This window comes from Atractosteus spatula, chromosome 13 (assembly GCF_055471065.1).
Source record: "Atractosteus spatula isolate fAtrSpa1 chromosome 13, fAtrSpa1.hap1, whole genome shotgun sequence".
Taxonomy (NCBI): Eukaryota; Metazoa; Chordata; class Actinopteri; order Semionotiformes; family Lepisosteidae; genus Atractosteus; species Atractosteus spatula.
In genome coordinates, this window is record NC_142718.1 from 1,241,789 (window position 1) to 1,269,780 (window position 27,992).

Sequence of the window (27,992 nt, forward strand, 5' to 3'; positions counted from 1 at the left end):
TTAGGAATTTTGCCATTTTTATTCCGATAACAAAAAATATACACATTTTTACAAACTGTAAATCACCGAAATGCACAGGAGAGCCGAGCGCCAGACCTGGTTTTCTCTGAAATATTAACGCCCCCTGGTGGAGCTCTGAGGCCACAGCCGCCATCCAAGTGCACAGCAGAAGGAAAACTGCAATTAACACAGGGCAGGAGGGGTGGGGGGTGGGGGGGCTCCACACTGCGGGATTGGAGCTAAAACCTCATGTGATGTGATGTGATGTGATCCAAGCTCGGACTCTCGCATCATTCCCGCGCTCCCTGCTCGGCCCGTCAGGAAGACGTTGTCGGGTCCTCCGATCCCGCCGGACGAGGTGATGGCACTGACCGGTCAGCCGGTCAGCCCGGCTGTCCGTGCCCGAAGAGAAGGGTCCGTGGCTTCCAGGAACTGGGATCAAATTCCCGGCCTTTCCCGCTGCCAGCTGCCGTTCCTCTTCAGGGGGAACTCCGCGAGCCAGGAGCAGGAGCGGGAGAGGAAGTGGAGAAGGCGGGAGGAGGGGTCAGGAACGCGGGGCCCGGCCCGGCACCGCTCGGGGGCCGGCGCCACTCAGTCCGTGATGATGAGCTCGTCGCAGCCCCAGTCCTCGTAGCTGCCGTCCGGGAGGTAGCGCCGGATGATGATGGGGATCTTCCGGCTCCTGTGGGGGCACGGAGACGGACAGAGAGCCGTGAGGCGTGGGCACACCCCCCTCTCCTTCGAACCCGAGGCCACGCGACCCCCGAGCCTCCCCCCTTCACCCCCCTCGGAGCCAGCGACCTTCTAATCAGTCGCTCTTCACACAGTGGGGGGATTTTACTGGTGCACTCCACTCGCGGGTACTGGGACCCCAGCCCCGAACCCCAGCCACTGCTCCACCCCCCCCGGCGGCGGGGCGGAGGGACGAAGAGGTGACCCCAAAAACAGCTCGCTGGTTTCTCCCCCACCCTCCTCCTCTCTCGTGCAAGGGAGCAAGGCTCCCGATCTCCGGCCATCCCGGAGGCGCCCCGACATTCCCGGCCCCATCACCCGGAGCGCAAGCCCGCCGGCGCGGGTCCCGGGCTCCGGCGGCCAGGCCAGACGGCGACTGCAGGCAGACCGCGGGCCTGAAAAATCCCCACATAGCTGCGGAATTCCCCTGCGCTGCGCCGGGAACGCCTGGCACTCGGGCGCAGAGACAGGAGGCGGGAGGGGCCCCTGCAGCCGTCCGCTGCCATGGAGACGCGCGACTCTGGAATACCCGCCAGCCACAGAAACCCCCTGGGAATTTCACACACGGAGAGACAGGTCACGGAGCCGGGAAGCCGAAAGTTCCGGACTCCGGTGCTTTTACATCACACCGTGGGCACCCCGCGTTCCCACGGGAGCCTCCACCATCTCCCAGGGAGCACACAGACGGGCTTACGGAGCCTACGCCGCACACAGCAAGGAAGCGCATTCCAGACTTCCTTTCTACGCCAAGAGTGGTGGGTGTCTGGAACTCGTTTCCAGGCCCTGTTGAAGACATCTCTCCCTCCAGGGCTGTTCAAGAAATAGCTGGGTGAGATCCCTCCGATCTATAAGTTATCAGCAGCATAACCTGCTGGGTGGGTAAAACGACCTGCTCTCGAGTGTTGCGTTCCTGCGATTGTTTTCTTCCACCCACCCTGGTGGGCGCAGAGTAGAAACACTTGTTGCCCCCCCCTCCCACCAGCACTCACTTCAGCTCCTTCATGGCGATCTGGAGAGGGTCCGTCTCTCCTTCCAGCTCCACCATCACGGGGGCACACATCCTGCCGAGAGAGGGAGGGAGAGAGGGAGGGAGGGAGAGCGTGAGAACGACAGCGCCGCTCCGCCTCCCGCCCTGCCTGGAGAACACGGGACAGAGCGACGGACTGGATTCCTGCTCCACCCTCCCGCCCCTCTTTGTGAAAGGAGACTGCCACGCGCTCTCCATCCTGAAGCCGCAGCGACACCCACAGGAGCGAGACCGTTAGGGGGGGCCGGTTTTGAGAACCATCCCACTGTCTGTCTCTCACTCCAGATCAGCTCAAGGCAGGAGCAACAGATCAAGAACTCCGCATGGGAGTCCTTTCCTGCAGGAACAAAGTTCTCCAGGGACGCAGGGAGTCAGGGCGCGGCTCAGGGAGGCGTAAAACTGAGGTCATGTGGCGTACGGGTCCCTCTGCGGACCCCCAGCGCCGCCATGCTCTAGAACCCTCTCGTTTTCCAGGGCGACTTTAGAACCCCAGCGCAGCGCCGGCCATCGTCGTGTATTCTAATGTCCAGCTGGCGAAGACTGAGTCAGCCGAACTGGTCACACGCAGGAGTCAAGCAACGCTCTGTCCCGGGACAGGGGGAACGGGGGGGGGACGCACAGGGAGACGGGTCTGGACCAGGGGAGCTGCAGACAGAAGACAGGCGGCCACTCACGCGATCTGCAGCGCCCGGGTGCCCAGCACCCTGGCCCTCTCGTACTTGGTCATGTAGGGGGTGGTGATGCGCTTCTGGTTGGCCTGCTGGCCCTCCCCCGCTGGCAGGATCTGCACGTTCTCCTGATCCTCCTGCGGACAGGGAGAGACAGAGGGGTTCACACCACAGAGAGACAGAGAGAGAGAGGTGGGGTCCACGTCACAGTGCCCCACTGCCAGAGAAACAGGGTCACAAGACAGGGCCCAGGTGAGAAACACTCACATCCTCCGGGTTCTCCAAATCGTCCAGCCCTTCATCTTCCTCGACATCGTCGAAATCTCCGTCGTCGAAGCTGAAAGACAGGGAGGAAGAGGAGGGTCAGGTCGCCCCGCTGCAGACGGGCGCAAGCCGCCGGGGGGGCTGTCCTCAGAGGCTGAGGAGAACGGGTTTGTGGGTCATCCAGCTGGGAACATCATGATTTTTCTGATTTCAATCAGGATCAACAGGACGAGTTCGGGGCTCAGGACCCGTCCGGCATCGTCTCGTCGGACCGCAGGTAAGATCGATGAAGCCCGAGAGAGAAAACCTGCAGCCTCTGAACGCCACGGAGAACCAGCTAGCAGAATAAATATTTAATAATCCAGCTGATGTGGTTCAAAATCTGCCGTTCACCTCACTCACATTCGCACTGATCTCGGGATTCGCGGAAACTGCGAGCTACACGGACGGTAAAACACCCCCAAATAAAACCTTTCAGAAACACGGGGATCCGCTTACTTGTCCTCGTTGTCAGACATCTGTCACCCGCAAGCGTGAGGAATTCAGAGGAAACCTCGCAGCAGTATTTTAAGCAGCCGAAAAACGACTAAACACACTCGGCGCAGACAACCCGCCTCCTCCTCCTCACCACGCCGTCCTCCGTTCACTTCCGCCCCAGGCAAGACAACTTCCGGGTCAAAGAGCACAGTTGCTGTACTGTCAGTGTTTTCTGTTAATGGAGTCGGGTTTCTTCTATTGATTGCGGAATTTTCTTGGGAGTTTGTTCAGCATAGGGCATTATAACTGCTGACACAGTAGTACAAATATATAACACAGTTAGAAAATGACATTAGTTACTTTAACATAACAATATGAAACTTTTAGCATAATAAATGCCACGTTTCGTAGTAAAACGTACCTAATAACAGCCTTTTACCAAACAGCATGTGAAAATATTTTCAAAGCGATTAAAGAAAATAACTTATCTGATACCATATGACCTATTAATACCCACTAGGTTCCCATTACTGTAACAACTTGTTTTATTTATTTTTCAAAGCTTTATTTATAAACATTAAGAGAAAACATATAACAATAGGCGACAGCGAACGAAATAACATATAAATGCATTAGAAGAGTAGTCTGTGGAACTCGGTTACTTTGCAGGGACAATTTTCCTAACAACCTGTTTCGGGTGGCGGCGTCGGCGGGGGGGAGGGGGGGGGGGTCATGGTGTGACGTCACGGCCCCGCCGTTGCCATGGCAGCGGGGCTCCGCGTCCTGGCCGGAAGTCGCGCTGCCAGGCTGTGTGCGGACTGGAGACGATACCGGGTGAGATGTCCGTCTTTCTGCAGTTCATATCACAGGTTCATAAGCTCGTGTCGGGGATGATTTTCAGGGTAACGCTTGGCGCACCTTGCGGCCGTTCTCCCGTCCTGCCGGGCGGTGTTGGTGCAGTATTGTATTCCCAGCGGCACGGCATCACTGTAGCTATAGAAGAGAGACTGGGGCGACTGCAATTCAAACCATGGGGCGATATTTATGAACACACAGTTAATAGACCAGAATTGCGTGAGTGAACGTAGTTCAGAAGTATTCAATCTGCAAATGTCTCACAACAGAGGGTGGGTACTGTAATTATAATGTTCTTCTCCGGAGTGACGCTCTACACGAAATGAATGTTAAGTGAAAAGTACCAGAAACAGTCACGGGGGTAAAATGAGAAATAAAGTGAGAGATGACTTCAGTTAAGACCGCCCAGATTCAGTAGAACTAAGTCATCTTTTATTCCCACGGCTATGATCCGGCTCAATGGGGGACAATTGAATGTACATTTGACCTAATATATTTGTGTTTTTTCTCATCGTATATGAATGTCTCTTATTTGTTAATGGGGTGTTGTGTTAAATTACTTGCCTGCAAAGCAAATTTCCCATCTGGGACAATCCAGTAAGTACAGGAGAGGGAGGTGAGTGAGGGTAATAAACTTCAGGACAGGGGTACAGGGAGTCTGGGGGTACAGGAGCAGTGGACAGGGGGAGAGGGAATCTGGGGGTACAGGAGCAGTGGACAGGGGGAGAGGGAGTCTGGGGGTACAGGAGCAGTGGACAGGGGGAGAGGGAGTCTGGGGGTACAGGAGCAGTGGACAGGGGTACAGGGAGTCTGGGGGTACAGGGAGTCTGGGGGTACGGGAGCAGTGGACAGGGGTACAGGGAGTCTGGGGGTACAGGAGCAGTGGACAGGGGTACAGGGAGTCTGGGGGTACAGGAGCAGTGTGCAGTGCAGTGGTAAGAAGCAAGCCTGGGGAGATGGGAACAGGACAGAGAAAGGGCTGTTCCCTGCAGCCTCTGGAGAGGCAGCTTTCTGACTTTCACCCCCAGGCGCTTTCACTGGGACAGTGATGACTCGGCTGCCTGCCTCCAGTCCTGACAGCTTTATAGCTCGTTCGCTGCAGAACAGACACCTTTTCCAGCTATTATACTTTACCTGTCCCCCAGTTTTAGCCACAGAGAGATCTTGTTGCTCCAGAGCCTTGGGCACGACGCCCGGTATTGTTCCTGTGTTCTTGGACTGCTCACTGCTCCCTTCACCTGACTCGTTTCCCAACAGTCAGCTGTTTCTCAGCACGCAAGCTCGTCCTGAACTCTGCCGCACGTTGAAAGTTTGTGCTGCACACAGCAAGTTAAGGGCGGCACCGTGACGCAGCAGGTAGCATTGCTGCTTTCCAGTGCTGGGGCCCTGGGTTCGATCCCTAACCTGGAGTGCTGTCTGTGTGGAGTTTGCATGTTCTCCCCGTGTTCGTGTGGGTTTCCTCCCACAGCCCAAAGACACACTGGTAGATTAACTGGGTACCGGCAGAACTGGCCCTGGTGTGAGTGTGTGCGCTCTGCGTTGGACTGGCGTCCCATCCAGGGTGTATCCTGCCTTGCGCCCGGAGCTTGCTGGGAAAGGCTCTGGCTCCTCCATGGCCCTGAATTGGATGAAGAAAAGGGGTGGACGGTTGTATTATCTTAACCCCTGTGTGCTCCTGTGTGCAGGACCCTGCGTCTGATGTCCTCCAGAGACAGAGCTCAGCTCCCAGGAGCCGGGGGCGGCCTGTGGAACTGCCCCCGTGTGCCCCAGTACAGCCAGGAGACCCAGGAGCTCCTGAGAGGCGAGTGTCCTGAATGTGGGCTGAGAGTGTGTGCCCCGGCGCGTGCGTTTGCCCATTCAGTGCTTGAGGGGGGCGGGGCGTCAGTGCTGCGTCACAGCTGCAGACTGCAGGACGAGATCCCAGCTTGCCGCCTGTCTGCGTGGAGTCTGCATGTTCCTCCACGGGTTGGCGTGAGTTCTCAACATGGTGCTCTAGTTCTCCTGTTTCCTCCAGCCTCCTGCAGTGTAGGCTTGGACTATAGAATAGCGGAGCCCAGAGAGTCTGGGACCGTTCCTCCGTCGTGGAGAGGAAGGTAGCGTGATCTGGGGGTGTCTGGGTGTGAACCGGGCTCTGGGGCCTGACAGCCTGACTTGTGTCCCGTTGCAGTGATGATGCAGGAATCCAGGCTGACCCTCTTCCAGCAGAGACAGATCAGCGAGAGGCTGCAGAGTGAGTGTGGAGGGACAGCAGGGCGAACGGGGTGTCCTGGAACACGCCGCCGGCGGGGACTGTCCCGATCGCACGACTCGTCAGACACGCCCTGGCATACCCTCCCACAGACGTGCCAGGATCCGAGCTCCTCGTCTCGCCTGAGCTCATTACCGTTTCCACATCACACCCACCCTGAGGCACGGGGGGGGGGGGGGGGGCGTTTTTAAACACTACTCCTGAACGGGGTCCTGCGGTTCCTCTCTGGTGCCCCCTGTCCGACCCCGCGGGTGGGCAGAGCTGGTGTTCACACTGCACTCGCCTCCGCGCAAGAGGGGGTTCGGGTCTGTTTTCTAATAAGTGAAAATGAATTATTATTATTTTTTTATGTTATAAAATGTATTTTTATTGGAAGAGATTCCTCAGTTATTTTGCACGCTCGCATTGTAGAACCGTGTCTGTGAGAATCCGTCTCTGTGTGCGCACGTGTGTCTGCTCGCCCTGAGAGGAAAAGAGAGTGATCGATCTCGGGTTCTGGTCAGGTTCGAGCTTCAAGTTGGGCAGTACCATTTGAGCTCGGTCGGATCAGGTCTCAAGGTCTCGGGTAGGGGGCTTCAATTTCATGCCCGTGCAGACATCTAGTGATATCTATTCGTCTTCCACACTGTGGTTCAGCACGGTTTTCATGCACCAATGGTGGTGTTGCTTTCCTCTGCCAGAAGGGGGCGCCCTCCCGCCGCGCTGTCACCCCACCTCCAGTGAAGTACCCAAAGCCCCAGCCGCTGCTCCCAGACCCCAGCCAAGGGCAGCCCCGAGCCCCGCCTTCAAGCCCCAGCGGCGCAGCGCCGAACAGTGTCAGGCCGGGGACAGCTACCAGAGAGAGAGGTTCCGCCCCAGACCCACACGTGAGTCGGCCGCACCGCGCGAGCTACAGCAGCAGAGCCGGGGCCCTCGTCCAGCTGTCCAGCGCAGCGGCACACAGAGCAGGCCTGGGCCCTCTCCTGGCTGGGCTGTGCCCTGCAGCGCAGCAGAGCGCAGAGCTCAGAGGTGTCCTCTCTCTCCTCCTCTTGAACTCCCAGGAGACCCGGAGAAGGAGAAGAGGCGTCTGCAGAGCCTGCTGGCCATGGGGCGCGAGGAGCCCGGTCCGCCGCCCCCCCAGCCAGACGCTGCCGGGACAGAAGTTACCCCCGGGAGGGATCGCTTCCAGGAGGGTGAGGAGGAACACCGACTGGCCTGATCCAGCAGTCTGTATGGTTTGCTAGACCTCTCCGACCAGCACTGCTCTCCATCGCTTGACTAACCTCTGCTTTCGATAAAGGGATCTGCCAGACCGGGCAGTGATGATGTGTAGCAGTCCCAGCCAACCAAAACACGGATGCAAAATATGAAAAAGTCACTAATACCAATATAGGGTCTTCCCTTTGTCATAACCCTGATCACATGTGCAAGACTGTCCCACTCTGGAGCACTTTTGATTTATATCAGTTCGATTCAGTGTTTCAAGAATGACCGCTGCCGCGAGTCTGACCGAATTCACTCAAATTTTCCCTCCACGTCTTCGACCCGTCTCAGTGCTGGACGAGATCGAGGAGAGACAGCAGTTCCTGGAGGAGATGACTGCGCTGGGAAGAGGGAAGGAGTACCAGACCATCATCAGCACGGAGATCTCCCAGGTAACAGAGCTGACGCCGTGCTGCTGACATCATCACACCGTGTCATCGTGCATGGATGGAGACGCCAATATCGCAATCGTTGCCACACACAGATGATATCACCAGCATCAGATCACAAGGGTCATCACTGCAGCCGGAGAACATGTAGTGATGTCATCAGCGTTGTATCACTCGGGTAACAGAGCTGATGGCATCATCAGGGGCGACATCATGAACACCGCGACACTCTGTGAAATCCCGTTTCCTCTCCTCCACAGAAAATCCGTGAGCTGGAGCTGATCGACGGGGCTCGGAGCTCGGAGCTGAGCGCCCTGAGGCAGAGGGGGCAGGAGCAGCCCTGAGTGAGGGGGTCAGCTCGGTCACCCCTTCCTGCCACACAGGTCTGGAGTGGACCAGACAGGCTCCCTCAAGGTGTCATGACTTATTCCCCACAATCAAGAGACGAGCGCTCAGCTCTGGACCTTGGGAAAATTTCTCCCGCTCCACCAACACAGGCAGCGGTCCGGCACGCAGCAGCGCCACCGGTGAACACAGTTTAGACTGGACTGGACGTCCCACTGAGCCACAGCTCCCAGTACGTGACTCTTACCCTGTACTGTGAGCACAGGGGTCACTTCAATCGGGGGTCACCCATGAATGGACTGCAGTGAATGACCCAGATACGGTTCATGACAAAACACAAAATCGATTAAAGATTTAAAACACAACTGCTATGCGTTTCATTAAGTTAGTTTATTTGGATGTTCTTGGGTAGACAAGCTGTGTTATTGTTATTTCTGACCCTCTAAAAGAAGCAGACACAGGCCCAGGCAGGCAGAGACAGACTGACAAACTCCCAGAACTACGCAGAGCCACAGCCTCTTACACCAGAGCTCTGACCGGCCGAACTGGGCCTGCTGTTCGCAGTACCGGTTCTACTGGACCTTGTTCTCTAAACGCACATCCTGCAGCTCAGCAGCTGTAGGGCACTGACCCAGATCTGGGTGCTAACGTGAAGGTATTTACAGAGGACAAGAACACATTCCAGGATTTTCGAACCCGGTCCGTCTGTGAAGTGACAGGGTATCTCAGTGCTGGGTCCGCATGCAACGCTCCCACACCGCTGGGGCTACGCTCTGTGCTGCTTCATCCAGAAATCCAGCTCTTTAAGGCCACAGTTATTATTCAACACAGAAATCCCCCCAAAAAAACAAAAAACAGAAACATAAAGGCATCTTTAAAAACGGACATTAAATATTGCATAACCAGGACTCTCCCTGACCTGTGACCTGTGACCTGCTCTCACACCCTCTCCAGTTAAAAAAACAAATTCACGGCCTGCGCCTGCTGACCTCCACGCAGGCCCTGAACACGTCCCATACAGATACAGTGTACTGTGCATCGAGCGCGCCTCAGTGCGGGGTCGTCTTGTTCAGTGAAACATTGCCCTCTGACCTCCCAGAGGGTCCAGTCCTGTCAGTTGTGGTTCCACAGTTGGAACCACAGTTGGGCTGGGCCGGGCCGGGTCCTCTGCCCACACCGACCCAGGGAAGTGGGTCGCACAGCACTTTGGACAAACTGCACGAATAAATCCCCCCTTCCTCTCTCTCTCTCCACTTGGTTGTTCTGCGTTTGTCCACAGGGCCGTGACCCGGTTGTTCTGTCGGTGTGGGAGGGGCAGGGAAGGTTCTGTTCGATTTCCACAGCCCTGGCCATCAGAAAGCGAACACCCGCCCCCATCCAGAAACACACAGTGAAACAGCGCATTTTACCCACACCACAACGCTCTCCCCCCCCCCCACCCCCCGCTGAACCCACCTGCCACTCCCCGCGAGCGTCCGCGTCAGGCCCTGCGCGGAGCCCGAGGCCCAGCCCGTCGCGGATACGGCGGGGTTTGTGCCTGCTCCTCTGTGTGCCTGGCGTTGTGTGGCGCGACAAGCGGCTCGCTGGCGAACTGCAGGTGGGGGGTGGTGGGGCTCAGGGTCCCCGGTTTACAGCTGGGGGGTCACAGAGCGTCGCCAGGGCTGTCCGCGCTCTCCTCACGGCCCAGCAGTCCGCCCCTCTAGCAGAAGGGGTGAGGTGGGGGGGGGTGTCCAGAGTTTTCTCGTGACGGGGGCAGCGAGGAGGGTACCCCATAATGTCCTCTGCCCCCCTCCCTGCCTCCCGGGGGTGCTTCCTCACTGGTGCTCCCCTCCCCCCCCCGTCGCTAGTGGGCAGGGGGGCTCTTGGGGCTCTTCTCCTTGCCTCGGGGGGACCCCTTCTTGCCCTCCGCTTTGCCCCCCAGAATCTTCAGCACCTTGCCGGGCTTGAACTTGTGCTTCTTCCTGGGCTCGCTGTCGCCCTCCTTCTGGAACTCTGCAGAGACCGAGACGGAGCGAGTGAGGGAGAGGAAGAGACAGGGAGTGAGAGGAAGAGGGAGGAAGAGCAGCGGAGGGGGATGGAGAAACGGAGACCAGGCTCCCCTCACCTTTCCTCTGGATCATGGCCTCCAGCAGTTTGTCTTCTTCCTCCTCCCTGCAGACACAGAACTGTCAGAACCACCTCTGACCCGTCTCCCCACTGACCCACCCGTCTCCCCACAGAGCCCCGACACACAGACCCCCCCGTCTCCCCACAGAGCCCCGATGGCCAGCCCCCATCTCTCTGTCACCCAGCCCTGGGGCTCCCACTCCTGACAGACTGGACCGGACCGGACCGGCGCTGCCCTTGTGAGCATCTGACCTCTGTCTGTCCTCGTCCAGGCTGTTGACGATGTGGTTCCTCTGCTCGATGATGGTCACCAGGTCCTGCATCAGCTCCTGCTCCCGAGCGCGGTCATCCTCCGTCCAGTCCTTCTCTGGGAGACACAGACACAGGCTGCACCCCATTACTGCCACACACTGCACCCCATCATTGCCACACCCCCATAGACACACTGCAGCCCGTCTCTGCCACACCCCCACAGACACACTGCACCCCGGTCTCTGCCACACCCCCACAGACACACTGCACCCCGGTCTCTGCCACACCCCCACAGACACACTGCACCCCGGTCTCTGCCACACCCCCACAGACACACACTGCACCCCGTCTCTGCCACACCCCCACAGACACACACTGCACCCCGTCACTGCCACACCCCCACAGACACACCCTGCACCCCGTCTCTGTGCCCTGCTGCAGTCACCTGGCTTGTTCAGCAGACAGCGGAGCTCGTACTCCACGTCCGCCTGCCTCTCCTCCAGCGCCTGCTGCTTGGCCCTGCGGAGAAACAGAGAGGCACTGAGCCCACGCCTCCCACTCCCACTCCCACACTCCTGCTGCCGCACCCCCAGCCCCACTCCCACAGTGCAGGACCCCCACGGGCTGCAGGGCTCACTCACGTGTAGACCAGCTCGGCCTCTCTCCTGACCAGCTGGTGCTTCTCGTGGATCAGCTTGAACCAGTCCACCAGCATGCGCTCCTCCTCCTCGTCTGAGAGAGACAGGAGGACACGGAGGTATCAGTCAAATTCAGTCCGGTCCAGACTCCCACTGCACAGCACCAGTAATTTAAAACCCAGTATATGCTGACAGAGCTCCAGGGGGAGGGAACACAAGCCACAGCTCAGCCGCTGTTACCCAGGTACACCCCACAGCGGCCCCCCCCGGTCCCCCTCGGGCCCCAGCCTCACCGTTCGGAGAGTTCCTCAGCTTCTGCTCCAGCTCCACCCCTCTCTGCTCCAGTTCATCCAGCTGCCTGTCGATCTGGTTCATCTCCCCATGGATATCCTCCACTGGGATATACTCGTCCGACTGGACCTGCACACACACACGGACACACACAGGCCATAGATATCCAGTACAAGGAAATACACACATCTGACTGGACCTGCACACACAGACACACACAGGCTGTAGGCCTGTATACACACATCCGACTGGACCTGCATACACACAGACACACACAGGGTGTAGATATCCTCCACTGGGATATAGTCGTACGACTGGACGTGCACGCACACACACACACACACACACACACACACACACACACACACACACACACACACACATCCAGGCCGTAGATATCCAGTACAAGGAAATACACTCATCTGACTGGACCTGCACACACACACAGGCACACACAGGCTGTAGACGTCTCCTCCCGGACCCGTGTCAACTGGATCAGCAGGCCGATGGAGGCAGCTGCTCACACTCACCTTCCTCTTGATCAGGGGGAAGCCGTGCCCCGGAGCAGGGGGCCGCGCGGGGCGGTTGCCCTTCGGGGTCCTGGTTACGGGGGTGGAGGGGGAGGGGCTGGACTTCCTGTTGAAGGGGTTCTCCTTACAGGTCCTCTGGGGGGAGAGGAGAGACAAATCAACACGACTACAAATACAGCCCCGCACACCCGTGTACCCCCAGAGAACACAGCCCCGCACAGCCGTATACCCCCAGAGAACACAGCCCCGCACAGCCGTGTACCCCCAGAGAACAAAGCCCCGCACCCTAAGAGTGCTCACATCTTTAAACAGATCAAGGACAGACAGAACGAACGTAACTCCTGTATGTTTTTAGTAAACGCAGATAGCAGAACGCTTATGAAGCCAAAACCAGGCGTACAATACAATTTAAGAAAGACTGAGGAGATTGTCCCCTTGAGGTCTCAGCCTAAGTCATTATCAGGTTTATTGAGAAAACAACCAGGGACCCAGAAGTCAGAGAGAAACTGATTAAATTCACCGCTGCTCAAGTATCGCACTGGCGCCCCCTGCTGGCCACAAGCGCATACTCCGAGAGGCTTGGCCTCCAGACCAGTGGTTCTCAAGCTGGGGTGCAGACACTCCCCCCCAGAGGTCAGATTTCTTCAGAAGGTACATCATCGAAAACACAAATTAGTACAACAACTACGTTGTTTCCTCAAACCTTGTTATTCTAAGGTAAACCTAAAAGAGCAGGTAGTTTTTCCCATATTCTTCATGTTCAAGTTCGAATGAGAAACTGAAAGAAATGCGAAATCCTGTCTCTTCCGTTCCACAGTGAGGATCTGTCCTCAGTGATCTGCGGTCAGGGGTGCGAGAGCAGGTCTGGGGACCCCGAGGGGCGCGGTCTGCAGCGCGGGTTCAGAACCACCGATCCGGACCCCCCTGTCCTGGGACACGGCGGATTCGCCAGCTCGGCGGCGGGACAGGCTCTCCGCTGAAAGGGCACCTTCATTTCCGCTCCGGACCACCAGAATCCCAGAGGGATTCAGAGAGCACGGCCCTCGGAGGAGCGTCTCTTCGCTCCGGACCGGATTCTCGCGCTTCCCGAAAACAGCCCCGACCCCGACCCGTGCGCCAGAGCGGCCCGGCTCCCGGCTGCAGGCTCTTACCTTTCCCTGCGCGGGGGGCTGCTGCGGGGAGGGGGCGCCCCCTTTCGCCAGGGGGCTGGGCGTGGAGGGGGGCCGGGGAGGAGGGGGGCGGGCGGCCCTGATCCCCGCCGCGCTGCGATTGGTCTGCGGGGTGGCCGGGGCCGAGCTGGTATTGGTGGGCGGGCCGGGGGGGCCGGGGCTAGGCGCCGGGGGGGAGGGGCCACGCTCCGACCTCGGGTTCGCCGCCGCCACCGCCGCCGCCGCCGCCGCGCTCCCGCCGGGCCCGCTGATGGACGGCTCCGAGACGCTCTTGGTGACGGGCGAGCTGGGCGGGTCGGCGGCGCCCCCCGGGGGCGTCTTGGAGGAGGTGTCGGAGCAGACGCTCTCCACGCTGAGGGCCGGGGACGGGGCCATGGAGCAGGGCTCCGAGTGGGAATGAGCTGGAGAGAGAGGAGGGGGGCGGAGAGTTACGGCGGGGTCATTCCCTCCTGACGGAGCTCGGCAGGCGCAGAAGAGGCGACAGTGCACTGACCGGAAGGAGAGGGGTGTGGGGTGGGGGGCGCCGGGCGTTTGCTCCTCCTCGGACTTCCTGCGCCCTCCGGGCTGGGCGAGCTGGCTGCCACGGTGATGCTGTACCAGGGGTGATTGGCCACGGCTGGGGGCGGGCCCGCACCAGCCTCCTGAGGCTCCGCCCCCTCCCCCTCCTCCTCCTCCTCGAAGGGATTGGCCGGCTGGGGTGGAGTGGCAGGCCGCGGCTCCTCCTCCTCCTTGAGGGCGGGGGTGGAGCCAGAGCGAGGGGGCGTGGCCACGCCGGGAGGCGGAGGGGGCGGCGCCCTCTTGCGGGGTTCCGATTGGACCAGAGCCATCCAGGGCGGGTCTTTCGGTCTGGCTTCACTGGGCAGACTTGTGCTGACACGGAGAGAAAAGATGCACTATGTGACGAGATCGAAGCCTCTGGGGAGCAGAAAGGCACCAGCGAGCACTGGGTTCAAACTGCAGGTCTGGTTAAACCGCAGTTCCGTCTTCCAGCCGTGATCCGACACGCTCGCTTTTAATTCTGTCACCTTCTTTCACAACACAAGCCAACAACATCCCATCACAACGTGTGATAACTGGTTCTGTATCAGACCGGTCCGAAAGACCAGATTCACCTGTCAGTGATGCCGATTTTACAAGAGGAACAATAAACGCAGTGACGTGAAAAACCGGACCACGCCTCAGCGCTCCTCCGTCTCGTTTCCCTGGAGTGCTCACCTGCCCGGAGAATGGGATCTCTCCCTGGGTTTCGGGGCTGCCGAGCCGGGATCTGCCGGAGCACCTGCGCAGGGAACAGGACAGCAGAGCCGTGAGAGCAGTCACACGGGCGAGAGAGCGAGGGGGCACTCTGGGGAGCGAGCTGGACATCGCCTCAGCGCTGCAGGACAGGATATCTAGAGTGTGAGTCTGCTGGGCCCCCCGATGTCAGTCTGACTCCTCCCTCGAGCGCGGGGGGGGGGGGGGGGGGTAACTTGCTCAGAAGGGGGACACAATCCAATCAGGTGGTCGGCCTCACAGCCCCTCTCCCTCCGTCTCAGAAGAGGACATGCCAGCCCAGGCCGGCGCTCCTAGTCCTTCTCGTGGGAATATCGGGATCGCATGCACCCCACCCCTCTACCCCGGCAGCGGCGCGGGACTCACCGTTGACCTGCGGGCTGTCGGTGCCCCTGGGGGTCCTGGCTCGGGGGACGGGGCGAGGGGGCGGGGCCGGGGAGGAGTCGACCTGCCTGCGCGGGGCGGGGACCGGGCGGCTGGGCCCCGCCCTCTCCTCTTCCGATTGGCCTGCCCTGTGGGAAGGGGCGGGAGCCGGGCTCCCATTGGCTGTTCCCTCCGGGCCTTTCTCCGTCTCTTCTCCTTCGTCCTCGCTCTCCTCGAAGGGATTCGGGGGCACGGAGGGTTGGGGTTTGCCCTCTGCCTCTTTGTCCTTCTCCTTCCCCTCCACCTCCCCCCGTTTTTCCTTGTCCTGCGATGCCGAACTCTCCCTTGTATCCGGCACAGGTGCCCTCTCCGGCAGCCCGCCCACAGGGAGCGCCTGTGCTTGGCCCCTCCCAGAAGGCGGAGTCTCAGGTCCGGGCCCTCCCCTGGGCGTCGCCGTCATCGTCCCGCCCCCTCGCCCGCCCTTGCTGAGGTCCGGCCGGCCGTTCTGATTGGCCGGGGGCTTCCCGAAGTGGTGCGAACAGACGAGGGACCCTTCCTCGCTGCCCGCTCGGTAGGACCCAGGCAGCAGGGTGCTGCTGCACTGCCTGCACCTGAGAAAGCGACACCTCTGATGATCACAGAGAACAGAGGGAGCAGCTGGCTTCTAAGCCAGGCGTGGTTGTATCTACCACACTCGCCATGCAGGCTAGGAGCACAGAGGTGGAGAGGGATGGGGGAGAGACCGGAAGGAAGAGGAGGGGTGAGAGGAGCGAGAGAGAGGGGCAGGAAGAGAGGGATAGAAGGAAAGTGGGAAGAGAGAGAGAGCGCGCGAGAGAGGGAGTCCTGGAGAATGATGAGAGGGAGGGAGAGGAGGTTTGTAAGGCCGTTCCTGAAATCCCTGACCTACCTGAAGCAGTTGCGGTGGTACAGCCGGCCGTCGGCCAGGTACCTCTGCACCAGGTGGACGTGCTTCTGGCAGGCTGCGCAGGTGCTGCTCATGGTGCTGCGTTTCGATTGGTCATCTGCCCCCGGCTGCGCAGCCTGCAGAGAGACGGGGAGGGAGAGAGGAGGAGGAGGAGGGGGGGTCAGCTGCGCAGACTCCGACTCTGGGTCTGGAACTGACGCAAGCTGGAGAGGCGCCAGCGATCTGCACCGTCCACTGCAGGGCAGAATTTGGCAACAGGGCTCGCTATTGTCACACACACTGGAAAACGAGGAGATCCGGACAGGGAGAGAGAGGGAGAGAGGCAGAGGCAGGAGACTCGCACTGGACTGGGCAGCAGATCAGAGGAACGAGGGATCAAAGGCAGGAAAGGTGGACAGAGGTGTGAGCCTCCTGGGAGGAGTGGGGGGCAGACAGGATCAGTAACCCTGCGTCTCGCTGAGCTTGTTAACCCTGCGTCTCGCTGAGCTCGTTAACTGCTCCTCACTTACTGAAACAGACAACAGCTAATAGCACTGCATGCTGGCTACCTGCCCCACACCCACCGCAACACACTGGCTACCTGCCCCACACCCACCGCAACACACTGGCTACCTGCCCCACACCCACCGTAACACACTGGCTATCTGCACTTCATCTGTCTCAGAACAAACCTAAAGCTCTGCATTTCGCTGCCTTCATTCTCCACGGTGGTGAACATCCATATCGAGTTTTTTTTTTTTAAATTCCAAAACAAGAAAGAAAATCAAACTCCCCCCTACCTTGGGCTCAACCGGCAGGTTCGCTGTGGGCTGTACCACTCGGCCTCTTCATGGAGGGGGCAGCCACTGCGCGGAACAGGATAATGGATCAGAAACTTCTCTTATAAACACAGGGCAGGGGTGATATTTACCCTCTCCCTGTCCGTCTCCTTCTCCCTCTGGCCCTGTCCTGATCCCTGCCTCTCCGTGAGGGGGCGGACGGTGATTTGGGGGTGGAGTGGCAGTCAGTGGGTGTGTGAATTCCCCTGTCAGCTGTGTCTTGTGAAACAATCACAATGAGTGCCAGGCCTAAATATAGATTTGGGGAAGTGTGGCTCTTGCCTGCACACAAGAACACGCACGTACAGTCACATTATCCCGCGCTGACTCTTAAAGAGAATGAATGACATCACTGCTCGGTTCACAGGCTCCCGGCGTCCCATCACACGGTACTGGGGGTGAGGGGCTACAGGGGTTCAGTCTGTGGGTTCGAGGGTCTATAATGCGCCGTCCAGTCAAGTGTACAGAATAATATACAACTCAGAGTCTTTGTACAGTAATTACAGCACAGAGTTTACAGTCTAGTTTACAACTAGATCACAACATACTTACAGGAGTGTCTGAACTGTACAACACAGCACGAATCTCTCTTGTACTCATTGTAAAATAACTACACACAGGGATTGCCGACTGTGCTGGAGTCACTCTGGACCGTCTGTGCACGGGGATCGCCGATTGTACCGGAGTGACTCCGGACCGTCTCCGCAAGGGGACTGCCAACCGTACCGGAGTGACTCCGGACCGTCTCCGCAAGGGGACTGCCAACCGTACCGGAGTGACTCCAGACCGTCTCCGCAAGGGGATCACCGACTGTACCGGAGTGACTCCGGACCGTCTCCGCAAGGGGACTGCCAACCGTACCGGAGTGACTCCGGACCGTCTCCGCAAGGGGACTGCCAACCGTACCGGAGTGACTCCGGACCGTCTCCGCAAGGGGATCACCGACCGTACCGGAGTGACTCCGGACCGTCTCCGCAAGGGGATCACCGACCGTACCGGAGTGACTCCGGACCGTCTCCGCAAGGGGATCGCCGACCGTACCGGAGTGACTCCGGACCGTCTCCGCAAGGGGATCGCCGACCGTACCGGAGTGACTCCGGACCGTCTCCGCAAGGGGATCGCCGACCGTACCGGAGTGACTCCGGACCGTCTCCGCAAGGGGATCGCCGACCGTACCGGAGTGACTCCGGACCGTCTCCGCAAGGGGATTGCCGACCGGAGTGACACTGGACAGTACCGTGGCTCTTGCTGGTGAAGTAGTTGTAGTACTGGGAGATGTATGTGATGATGCTGAGGCGGTCGGGCACTTTCATGGACACCATGTCCTCGGGGTCCAGCAGAGCAGGGATGCCCAGCTCCGACTCCGCCACCTCGAATGCCTGGACAGAGGGAAGAGAGAGGATCAGATCCTTCATTCCACTGAGTCAGTCCCTGAACAGCACGGACCCAAACACAAGACTTGCGGCCTTGCGGCTGGAGGAGCTCAACACGCAGAGGAAAAACCTAATACAGCATCCCAAAATAACTACATCTTAAATCCTGGCCAGTCTGGTCCTATTCCTCCTGCGAGAACTCCCTGTTCTCCACACTTTTCCCTGTGGGATTCTTCTGCTGCTGGACCGGAGAGCTCCTCTAAACTCCCAGTGAAACGCCCCAGCCTGCCGCAGATACAGATTCAAGAGTTTGACAGGGTAGCATAAGTGACTGTGTGATTATGTGACTTTGTGAGCTTCAGTGTGTGTGTGAAAAGATCTGGTGTGTGTGCAGTCTGATGCAGTCCCACGTGCTGCCTGCAGTGACTCACTCTTGTGCTCTCTGCCTCAGAAGCGGAGCGCCGAACCCACAGGCGACAGGCAGAGGGACAGACAGGGAGACTATAAATAGTCGCCTCGTAGTCTCCAGGCTAAAAGCATCAGCTGCAGAGGGGCTCTATTTCTGACAGGGTGGAGCTCTCCCCGTTTTCTCTGGAGGGAAGAAAAGGGGTCGAGTGGCTGCAGCGCCACCTGTGGTCTGCTGTGGTATTGCAGGACCTGCCAAGCCCCTCCATCAGTGGGCAGGACACCTCTCCCGGTGGAGGGAGGAGGAGGGAGAGAGATGGAGACCACAGGACTGGGAAGCGATCCAGAGGGAGAGAAGAAAAGTCTTCACTCATACTCCTGTCCTGGAGTCCCTGCACTGGATGCCTATCGGCTTTCAAATTCCTCCTGCTCACCCACACGGCTCTGCATGGCACCTGAGCACCTGTCTGAGCTGCTATGGCCCTGCTCCCTACCTCACAGCCCTCGCTCTGCTAACTGTGCTCTCCTGTCTGTCCCCCAAGCCCGTCTACACTCTAGGGGTGACAGGGCTTCTCCTGCTGCACCCCAGCGCTCTGGAACTCTGTCCCCAAGGGTATCAGAGAGTCACCTTCCCTGAGCTCCTTCGAACCCAGACTCAAACCCTGTCAGCTCTTCTCATCTTCTACAACAGTTCTAATCCCTCGTGTTTCCCTTCTGCTGGTTTTGTTATCTCCCGTCTTTGTTATTTTTACTTCGGTTTTGTACTGTTCCTGTAAAGTGATCCGAGACGCTACTTTTAAAGGCGCTATATGGAATAAAATGGATTCTTTCAGAGCGCTGGTGTCTAGGACGGTTGGAGAAAAGGGGGTTTGTGCTGCAGGAGGAGCAGCTCCAGCTCCTCCTCCGACAGCAGTGAACACAGCCCCCCCCCCCCAGCTGGGCTCCCCGTGTCAGTCGCCAGCAGGGACCGGTCGGCACGCCAAGCCAGCGCTGCCCAGGCGGAAACACAGGCGTCACGAGACCCCCAGACTGACAGAGAGGGAGGAAAGAGGAGAGCACATATCTCAGCGCGTCGCCGTTGTGTACACGCTACCGCGCAGACTTCCCTTCCCCTTGAAGCATCCTCTGGAACGGCATTTACACAGAGGGTGGCGGGGGTGTGCAACTAGCTGCCCGGTCAAAGTTGTTCAAGCGGATACCCTGACTTCTTTCAGGAAGGGACTGGATGAGATTCTGGGAGGAGGAACAAGCCGCCCGGTGAACTTGCTGAAGCCGAGCTTTGCTCAGGAAGGGGCTGGAAGAGACTGTGGGATGAGAGGAAGCCCCTTGCTGTAACTCCGATCCGGAAGAGGGTGTACTGGAATCCTAGCAAGGGTCCTGGAATACAGGTGTGAGAGCACCTGCGGACATTTCCAACACCAGGGGGCCCCCGAGTCCACGTCGCTCCCTGGGAAACTGCCCCCAGACGCGCTCTGCACTCCACGCACTCTGCACTGCCCATCACATTAGAAACCCACTGCGGTCTGGGACAGGTCAGTTTTGGCTGCCTGCTGCGTTATAGCGTAACATCTGCCAGGTTTCTAAAGTGCCTGTCTGTATGGAGTCTGCATGTTCCAGGACCATGATCCCACATCGGAACCCCAGGTTTCTCCCCAGGTCTTGAGACCAGGCTGGCTGGGCTTGATTGTCTGTTCACTCTTGACACCCTTGGGTTTACTCCCAGCAGGCAAACAAGCACCGCGGGATGTGTCATCTCTCAGCCATGCATAGCACACGAAAAACTACTCCAACCTCAGTAAACAGAGGATTCTGCACTGGCAGACACGCCGTTGAAATATTAACAGCATGTCCTGGCGTTTCTGCTTCCTCAGGATAAAATGCACCCTGTCCAGGGGCCAGACTGCTGTGCTGTGGGATTCCAAAGTTGCCAGTCTGGGGTTTGTTATTGTGGTCTGGGCTGATTAAACACAGAGTGCCTCATTTGAAAAAGTCAAGTCATCAGTTCTGAGTGTGTTTTGCAGTCCTACCCAGTAATTAAGTGTTACAAATGAGGAGTTGTCCACAGATGACAGGCTCTATTCAGAGCCTGTGTTTAGGCCTCACAGAAAAACCCAGAGACAGGCCAGTTACATCACTGCCAGACATAGCTCACTGTACACAGGGGCTGTACAGACCGGTGAGCAGACACAGTCGTCCTCCTGTCTCACTCCCTGTGCACAGCACTCTCGGCCTCCTGTCTCACTCTCGTCCTCCTGTCTAACTGTCTGTGCACAGTGCTCTCGGCCTCCTGTCTCACTCTCTATGCACAGCGCTCTCAGCCTCCTGTCTCACTCTCGCCCTCCTGTCTCACTCTCTATGCACAGCGCTCTCAGCCTCCTGTCTCACTCTCGCCCTCCTGTCTAACTGTCTGTGCACAGTGCTCTCGGCCTCCTGTCTCACTCTCTATGCACAGCGCTCTCAGCCTCCTGTCTCACTCTCGCCCTCCTGTCTAACTGTCTGTGCACAGTGCTCTCGGCCTCCTGTCTCACTCTCTATGCACAGCGCTCTCAGCCTCCTGTCTCACTCTCACCCTCCTGTCTCACTCCCTGTGCACAGTGCTCTTGCCCTCCTGTCTCACTCCCTGTGCACAGTGCTCTTGCCCTCCTGTCTCACTCCCTGTGCACAGTGCTCTCGCCCTCCTGTCTCACTCCCTGTGCACAGTGCTCTCGCCCTCCTGTCTCACTCCCTGTGCACAGTGCTCTCGCCCTCCTGTCTCACTCCCTGTGCACAGTGCTCTCGCCCTCCTGTCTCACTCCCTGTGCACAGTGCTCTCGCCCTCCTATCTCACTCCCTGTGCACAGTGCTCTCGCCCTCCTGTCTCACTCTCTGTGCACAGTGCTCTCACCCCCTTGACCTCTCAGTCACACAAGCTCTCTCTCTCTGATCTCCTCTTACTCCCTGTCTCTCAGCCCGTTTCCACTTCCCTCCCAGCTCCTCCAGGCTCTCAGCCGCCAGTCCCTGTTCCTCTTTCCTGTAACCCCTCGCACCCTCATCGGCAGCTCCAGCGCTCCTCCTTCTCCTCCTCACAGCCTCTTTCGTTTTCTCTTCATGTCAAGAGCTCCTCATGTACAGCGCTTGACAAGGGCGGTCATCCTCAAAAGGACCATATAGACACTGTATTATTCCCTCAAGTTCTTTCCATTTCTCTCTGTCTGTATCCAGGTGTCCTCTCCTCCTCAGGCCCTCAGGCTCACAGGTCCCCTCCCCCCTCAGGTTCCCAGGGTGATGATGTCACATCAACTCACCAGCTTGTTGTTTTCATAGACGTTCTCTGTTGAGAGGGAGTCATAGTTGCTGAAAAAGGAGAAGATGAAAACAGAGTTAATGAGAGACCAAGAATCGGTGATGTAAAGGTTATTCACAGTCTGAGAGCCCTGGCACCACTGCGTGTCAACTCAGTGAGGCAGGACCATCAGGACCCTGGCTGTGGTCTCCGGGACATAGGGGCTCATCCTGGACTGGGACCCTGGCTGTGATCTCTGGGACATGGGGGCTCATCCCGGACTGGGACCCTGGCTGTGATCTCCGGGACATAGGGGCTCATCCTGGACTGGGACCCTGGCTGTGATCTCCGAGACGTAGGGGCTCATCCTGGACTGGGTCCCTGGCTGGGATCTCCGGGACGTAGGGGCTCATCCTGGACTGGGACCCTGGCTGTGATCTCTGGGATGTAGGGGCCCATCCTGGACTGGGACCCTGGCTGTGATCTCTGGGATGTAGGGGCTCATCCTGGACTGGGACCCTGGCTGTGATCTCTGGGATGTAGGGGCCCATCCTGGACTGGGACCCTGGCTGTGATCTCCGGGCTGTAGGGGCTCATCCTGGACTGGGACCCTGGCTGTGATCTCCAGGCTGTAGGGGCTCATCCTGGACTGGGATCCTGGCTGTGATGTCTGGGATGTAGGGGCTCATCCTGGACTGGGACCCAGGCTGTGATCTCTGGGATGTAGGGGCTCATCCTGGACTGGGACCCAGGCTGTGACCTCCGGGATGTAGGGGGTCATCCTGGACTGGGACCCTGGCTGTGATATCCAGGCTGTAGGAGCTCATCCTGGACTGGGACCCTGGCTGTGATCTCTGGGATGTAGGGGCCCATCCTGGACTGGGACCCTGGCTGTGATCTCTGGGATGTAGGGGCCCATCCTGGACTGGGACCCTGGCTGTGATCTCCAGGCTGTAGGGGCTCATCCTGGACTGAGACCCAGGCTGTGATCTCTGGGATGTAGGGGCTCATCCTGGACTAGATTAAGTCTGAAGGTCTAGAATGGTCTTGTATTACTTCACCAGCAGTGGACTGAATAAAACCAAGCTTCACATGTTGCACATTACATGCAAACCAACCCTGCTTGGCTGCACTTCAGACCCTGCACTTCCACAGCAGTCGCAGACGATAAGGCCAGCACTGGAGCCCAGATCGCATGGGGAGGAAGCCCACATGAGACACTGCCTGACCGCTGTGCCGAGACTTAACTGATCAGACAAAACCGCTCTGCGAAGAGCTGTGGGCAGTTTGGGCAGCAGCGCCGAGCGTCTCAGGCCAGGCCTGCAGCCCAGGAACCACAGTGGCACTGGACTGCGGCTAGCCAGGCAGGAGGGAGGGAGGGAGAGGCACCCCTGGGGTTCGCCAAGGTCCAGGTTCAGCGATACTGCTGCCCACAACGCTGGAAGCCCTCGCGCCCGTGGCTGTGTCTGCTGCTGTCGAGTCTCTGTCTGGATTTGGGGTTGGTCTCGGTTGCTTTCGTGCATCACAGTGTGATGGCGTTTTGTTTTACCGTCTCTGTGCGGAGGAGAAGGGGGGGGAGAGGGAAGGCAGGAGGACAGGGAGGGCAGGACGTCAGGGCCGGTGGGGGAGGGGGGAGGTGGCACACACATCCTGAGAGCGAGGAGGAGGGGCAGAGACCCGCCAGGCGGAGGGAGAGAGCACGTGTGGCGTCGGAACCGCGGCGCTGTACAAACTGCCGGTCCTGGACTTATTACACCTCTGAACTTCCTGTCTCCTTCTCACATCTCTCCACGCAGAGCCACAGGCATGGCCCAGCCCCACGTCCGGCAGAAGGAGGAGGACTGGGGACAGAGTGGCTCACCCGGACACTGACCATCAACCCAGCGGACACCTTCAGCCTGAGCGGTCAAACGTGACACGAGCGCGCTGAGAGCTGAAATCGGGAGGCTTGTTGAGCGTACGCCTCCCTGCGCCCGCTGCTTCCCGGGACAGGCTCCAGCTCTGGTGCGATCCCAAACTGGAAGAACCAGTTTGAAAATGGATGGGTGGAACAAGAGGCTCTTCCTTACCCTAAGAGTTGTGGGAGCGTGGAACAAGCTGTCCAGCCATGTTGCTGAAGCCAATACCCTGGCTTCTCTCAAAGACACAACTGGGTGAGATCCTCCAGTCAGGACAGGAGGCAGTACTTAACACAGAGGGGGGGTGGGGGTGTGGAACAAGCTGCCCGGCCCGGGTTCAATCAGGAAGCAGCTGGATGAGATCCTGGGGTCAATTCGCTAAGCCGGGCGGACGAGGCGGCCTGACTGGCTCCTCTCGTTTATATCTGGGTCGTGGACAGGGCGCCTGGCGTGCTCGGGCCAGACCTCGTCGCTCAGCAGGCAGAGTTGCTGCCCTGTGCTGGACTGGCTGCGGGAGATCTTAATCCACAGCGACGGGCTGAAGGCCTGCCAGCGGATTAGCGTGACAGCCCGTCTCTCCCCATCAGTCCTCCCGGACGCCTCACAGCCACAGCGCCCCGGGGGACGGGCCGCTCACAGACGTCTGCTCCAGAGCCCGGACCTGCTCCCCGGTTTCTCAAAGGCATCGCGAGGTCGTAAAGACACATCTCTGCGAAGTCATCACGCAGACGGGCCAACACATCGCATGTACATTGTTGTGTGCGCAGTGTTTTTCAGCTGGATCTTGCACACGGAATGAAACGGCGCGCACTGTGCCGCGAGGTCTCCCCTTGTCCAGCGGGCCGTCCCTGCTGTGACCGCCTCAGGCCCTGCTCATCACAATGGCCCTATTAATGACAAAGGCCAGAATTGTCTAACCGTGTGTTCAGGGGGGCTTGCAGACCTATCAGAACCGCTGCAGAGATGGATCAAAGCCAAACGGAGGGGCCCCGCTGAGAGGCAAGAGGAGCCACAGCCCTCCCGTGGAGAGGAGGGGGGGGACCGGCGGTGAACCATGCTGAGGAGTAAGATCCGAAACTGCAGTTTCCCATCATGCAGCGCTCCCAGGGCAGAGCGGTGGCTCTGTGGCTCAGGATCTGCGCCTGTGGCTGGGAGGTTGCCGGCTCGTATCCAGCGGCCGGCAGAGGAGTCCTGCTCCGTTGGGCCCCTGAGCAAGGCCCTTCACCCCAGCTGCTCCAGGGGTGCCGTATAAATGGCTGACCCTGCGCTCTGACCCCCAGCTTCTCTCCCCGTCTGTGTGTCTCACGGTGAGCAAGCTGGGGTCTGCGAAAAGACCTAATGCAAGAAATTGTATCTGGCCAATAAAGTGATCTGATCTGATCTTGTTGCCTCTGTTGGCACATCATCCACACAGGGAAAACGGCGCTGACCAGATGAGCAGTTTGCACACAGACCAGGCCTGCCCCACGCACAAGGAACAGCAGGCCCTTCAGTTCCACGAGCTCTGCCGAAACACATTATTACTGCTGTCTGATCTGCTATCTCCAGGACTCCCGACTCGAGACACAACAAAATCTTGCACCAAAGGTCTGCTCATCCAAAAATAATCTGGGAGTCTTGTCGAGATGAAAGCTGTGGGGGGGTAATGTGTGTGTGTGTGTGTGGTCCCTCGTCGCCGGAGCAAAATCTAAACTCGACACCGGCGCTGCACTAAATATAGTCGGTCGCCGGCCGGCTCGGGGACCACAAACAGAGCGAGGAAGAGGAAGAGGAAGAGGAAGGGGCTGGACAGCAGAGCAGAAGGCGTCTTGAGTTTTCTCAGCCCTGCGCTGCCAAGGTCACACCAGCGATCACAATGAAGCTGCCGAACACCAACAGGGCCCCCCCTGCCCGGCGTGCCACCCCAGCCAAGAGGCTCGGGGAGATCTCGGCACCTATGCGTCCTGACAGCAGGGCCCCAGCCGAGACCCGACAGCAGCACACCGGTGTGCTGGCGACGCCACAGCACGCCCTCAAAGCTCAGGGCACGTCATGACAAATTACCTCATGCATTATGCAGACTGACAACCCTGGTGACAAGAGCTGCTTTAGTCTGTCTGTTTCCACCCTCCTCGCAGTGAGGCCGACAGGAGTCTTACTTCAGATCCTCCTGTCACCGGTGTGGCGAAGTCACTCTCTGAAAGTCACTCAACACCCCCACCCCCTTCTCTAGCAAAAAAAAACAGCCTTATTATTCCACCTACTAAATATAGTCAGGTTGTGTTTCGCATCTGAGTGAAATATCGCACGTTTGCAGATAAAACTGCACTGATTCTCCTTTACGGTGCGAAGTTCGAACAGTATCTCTCTTTCCTGTCGTAAACCCGACGTCCTGGCCAGTCACACCGCCCTGCGGACTCCTGGAGTTCGTATCAATGTGGTTTGTTGACAGCAGCAATTTTTCGCCACCTTTTGAAATTACGGGCCGCTCTCATGTGTCGAAACTACAACCCAGTCGCCGGGGAAAGTTTTTAAGTATTGCTTAAAGCGTCATAAATAAATCATGTCAGCAAAACTCCAAGGTCAGTCAGAGTCTAAATCGATTTTTTTTTTTAAAAAAAACGGTACTTTTCAGCCAGACCGTTTACCCTCATCCCTGTAACACGACCCTGACACCGGCCGCTTCCAAAACGGTCCCCCCGGCCTCCGTGCCCCCTCGGCCGGGCACCGCTCCAATCGAACCCGAGGCTGAGCGGGCCGCACTGGGAGGCGGCTGCGCGCAGGCACCACGGCGAGAGACGTGCCGATACTTACATCAGGTCGGGTCGGTGCTTGTGAATTATAGCACAGAAAGCCATCCCGTCTCGGAAGGACGAGGTCATGTTTCTGATTTCCACGCCGGGGTAACCTTCGCACTGTACGCGACACCACTCCTGAAGCGCCTTCAAAGATCCCATGTTTTAGCAGAATTTTTTTTAAAAAAAAAATACAAAAAAAATCGTGTCCGTTCCTTTTCTCCCAGTGGAACCACCAAAAAAAAAAACCAACACCACCACAATCAGAATAAGGAAAGCTTACAAAGGTCTCCCCAGATGCTAAAAATAACAAGTTATCTTACAAAACATCACGTCAGTACCAACTTTCAGCAGGTACCAGCGTGGGGTGTGCAGAAATCATGTTCAAACACCACGAAATCCGATACGCACGGAACACAGCGATACTTCTTTTTTTTCCCCCCCACCCAGAAAAAAAATAATTTTAAATGATTACAGGCTACGAGATCGATCCAGCGTGTGTGCGTGTTTGTTGTTGTTGTTTGTTTGTTTTTTTTTTGCCGTTTTGTGGATATATATCTATCCCATCGATCTCACGATCGTCGCACAGAGAGGGGGGAGGGAAACGAGATGAAAAAAAAATACATAAACTTGAATTAATCCTCTCCAAAGTCCAGGCAAGACCACTTCAGATGAAGGGCTCCAAGTTCAGAGCCCGGTGTCCCCCAGCAGTCCTGCTCCCCAGCCGGCCACCGGCTACAAGTCTGGGCGCAGCGCCGATACAGTGTCTGCTTCTCCCTCCCCGTGTATCCAGATCCGTTTATGTCTGAGCTGCAGCCCAAGAGCACTTCTCTTCCGTCGCCCTGGCTTCACAAAGCAGCCTCTTGTAGCAGCAGCAGGGGGAAAAAAAAACACATCAGTTGAACTGAAACTCCGAGCAAGAGTCGCTCACACACACAGAGAGACACCCAGCCTCTCGTCCACATGCGCGGCACTCCCCAAACTCCCGATGCAATGAAAAATAAGTCTTTTTTTTTCGTTTTTACTCGACAAAAATTAAAATCCTTTCTCCTTTTTTTTTTTTTTAAAGCCCGGAACAGTCCATCTCATGCTGGCGCTTTCATCCCTTAAAAATCACGGCGAGATCTGCTCCGGGCTGAACCTCCTCTCCGGCTCCCATCGCCTCCACGCCGCTTCCTGGCTCGGCTTCAGCCGGGGCGCCGTCGCTGAGCTACGGGGCTGGAGACGCACACGGACACCGCTGTGGACCTGCCCTGCTGTGCCTGACGCAGAGGGCGCCCTCACCCTCCGGAGTCCAGAGGGATTCTGTCATCTTAAAGGTGCACCCTTCTCGTCTCTCTTCCTAATACGGGAGGATTTCGAGGTGCACACAAACACTCCCCCCCCCCCCCCACCCTGAAGTTTGGGGTGTGCTCACTTTTAAAGTTACGCCTGCTATGAGCTGTCGCCCTTGCTCGTGTTAGTGAGTCTGTCCGTCACACACGTAATTCTGCACGACATCGCTCCTCCAAATCTGTTGTTACACCAGGTTTTTTTTTTAACATTGGACTGTGTTCCTACGTCGTCATTGGATATGAAGTTCTGAGGGTTGAATAGTAACCATAGGATAGTAACTTATGACCTTTCAAAAATGATTTTTCGCCGTTCTAATTATTACAAGTAATCCTTT

The 27,992-nt window shown here is 57.9% G+C and overlaps 3 protein-coding genes across 4 annotated transcripts; 1 reads left to right on the forward strand and 2 right to left on the reverse strand.

The window, feature by feature from the left end:
- polr2f (RNA polymerase II, I and III subunit F) lies at positions 1–3,450 on the reverse strand. Its single transcript, XM_088930965.1, has 5 exons — positions 3,190–3,450; positions 2,695–2,764; positions 2,434–2,564; positions 1,722–1,793; positions 1–682 (listed from the first exon to the last, which is right to left on the reverse strand). The coding sequence occupies exons 1-5, from the start codon at positions 3,207–3,209 to the stop codon at positions 592–594; spliced, it is 384 nt and encodes a 127-aa protein (XP_088787091.1). The 5' UTR covers positions 3,210–3,450; the 3' UTR covers positions 1–591.
- Positions 2,953–8,437, forward strand: c13h22orf23 (chromosome 13 C22orf23 homolog). The gene is made up of 7 exons (XM_088930945.1): positions 2,953–2,968; positions 5,709–5,824; positions 6,191–6,253; positions 6,952–7,137; positions 7,312–7,443; positions 7,805–7,905; positions 8,163–8,437. Exons 2-7 carry the CDS (start codon positions 5,722–5,724, stop codon positions 8,244–8,246), a joined length of 669 nt encoding a protein of 222 aa, XP_088787071.1. The 5' UTR covers positions 2,953–2,968; positions 5,709–5,721; the 3' UTR covers positions 8,247–8,437.
- Positions 5,623–27,649, reverse strand: LOC148821537 (MICAL-like protein 1). 2 transcript variants are annotated; one of them, XM_088930823.1, is made up of 16 exons: positions 26,343–27,649; positions 21,674–21,722; positions 17,849–17,990; positions 16,585–16,638; positions 15,776–15,986; positions 14,872–15,479; positions 14,449–14,512; positions 13,727–14,103; positions 13,216–13,634; positions 12,065–12,199; positions 11,537–11,663; positions 11,247–11,337; positions 11,051–11,124; positions 10,606–10,720; positions 10,352–10,398; positions 8,626–10,239 (listed from the first exon to the last, which is right to left on the reverse strand). In XM_088930823.1, exons 1-16 carry the CDS (start codon positions 26,483–26,485, stop codon positions 10,091–10,093), a joined length of 2,805 nt encoding a protein of 934 aa, XP_088786949.1. In that variant the 5' UTR covers positions 26,486–27,649; the 3' UTR covers positions 8,626–10,090. The 2 variants fall into 2 exon arrangements, 1 of the variants encoding a protein (XP_088786949.1); XR_016093919.1 differs by lacking the exons at positions 16,585–16,638; positions 17,849–17,990; positions 21,674–21,722; positions 26,343–27,649 and adding an exon at positions 5,623–5,641 and having other exon boundaries at positions 9,703–10,239; positions 15,776–15,905.
- Positions 27,650–27,992: the final 343 nt, after the last annotated feature.

What these genes read in the sequence shown, in the direction of transcription:
- LOC148821537 (XM_088930823.1), bottom strand. Translation starts at nt 26,485, where the DNA reads ATGGGATCTTTGAAGGCGCTTCAGGAGTGGTGTCGCGTACAGTGCGAA. An exon ending in CTTCACCAGCAAGAGCCACG is followed by an intron (nt 16,639 to 17,848) that starts GTACTGTCCAGT and finishes TGTTCCGCGCAG; the next exon opens with TGGCTGCCCCCTCCATGAAG. An exon ending in CTGTCTGCTGAACAAGCCAG is followed by an intron (nt 10,721 to 11,050) that starts GTGACTGCAGCA and finishes TGTGTCTCCCAG; the next exon opens with AGAAGGACTGGACGGAGGAT.
- c13h22orf23 (XM_088930945.1), top strand. Translation starts at nt 5,722, where the DNA reads ATGTCCTCCAGAGACAGAGCTCAGCTCCCAGGAGCCGGGGGCGGCCTG. An exon ending in GTTCCGCCCCAGACCCACAC is followed by an intron (nt 7,138 to 7,311) that starts GTGAGTCGGCCG and finishes TTGAACTCCCAG; the next exon opens with GAGACCCGGAGAAGGAGAAG. An exon ending in GAGGGATCGCTTCCAGGAGG is followed by an intron (nt 7,444 to 7,804) that starts GTGAGGAGGAAC and finishes GACCCGTCTCAG; the next exon opens with TGCTGGACGAGATCGAGGAG.
- polr2f (XM_088930965.1), bottom strand. Translation starts at nt 3,209, where the DNA reads ATGTCTGACAACGAGGACAA. An exon ending in ATGTCTGACAACGAGGACAA is followed by an intron (nt 2,765 to 3,189) that starts GTAAGCGGATCC and finishes CCTGTCTTTCAG; the next exon opens with CTTCGACGACGGAGATTTCG. An exon ending in ACCCGGGCGCTGCAGATCGC is followed by an intron (nt 1,794 to 2,433) that starts GTGAGTGGCCGC and finishes CTCTCTCGGCAG; the next exon opens with GATGTGTGCCCCCGTGATGG.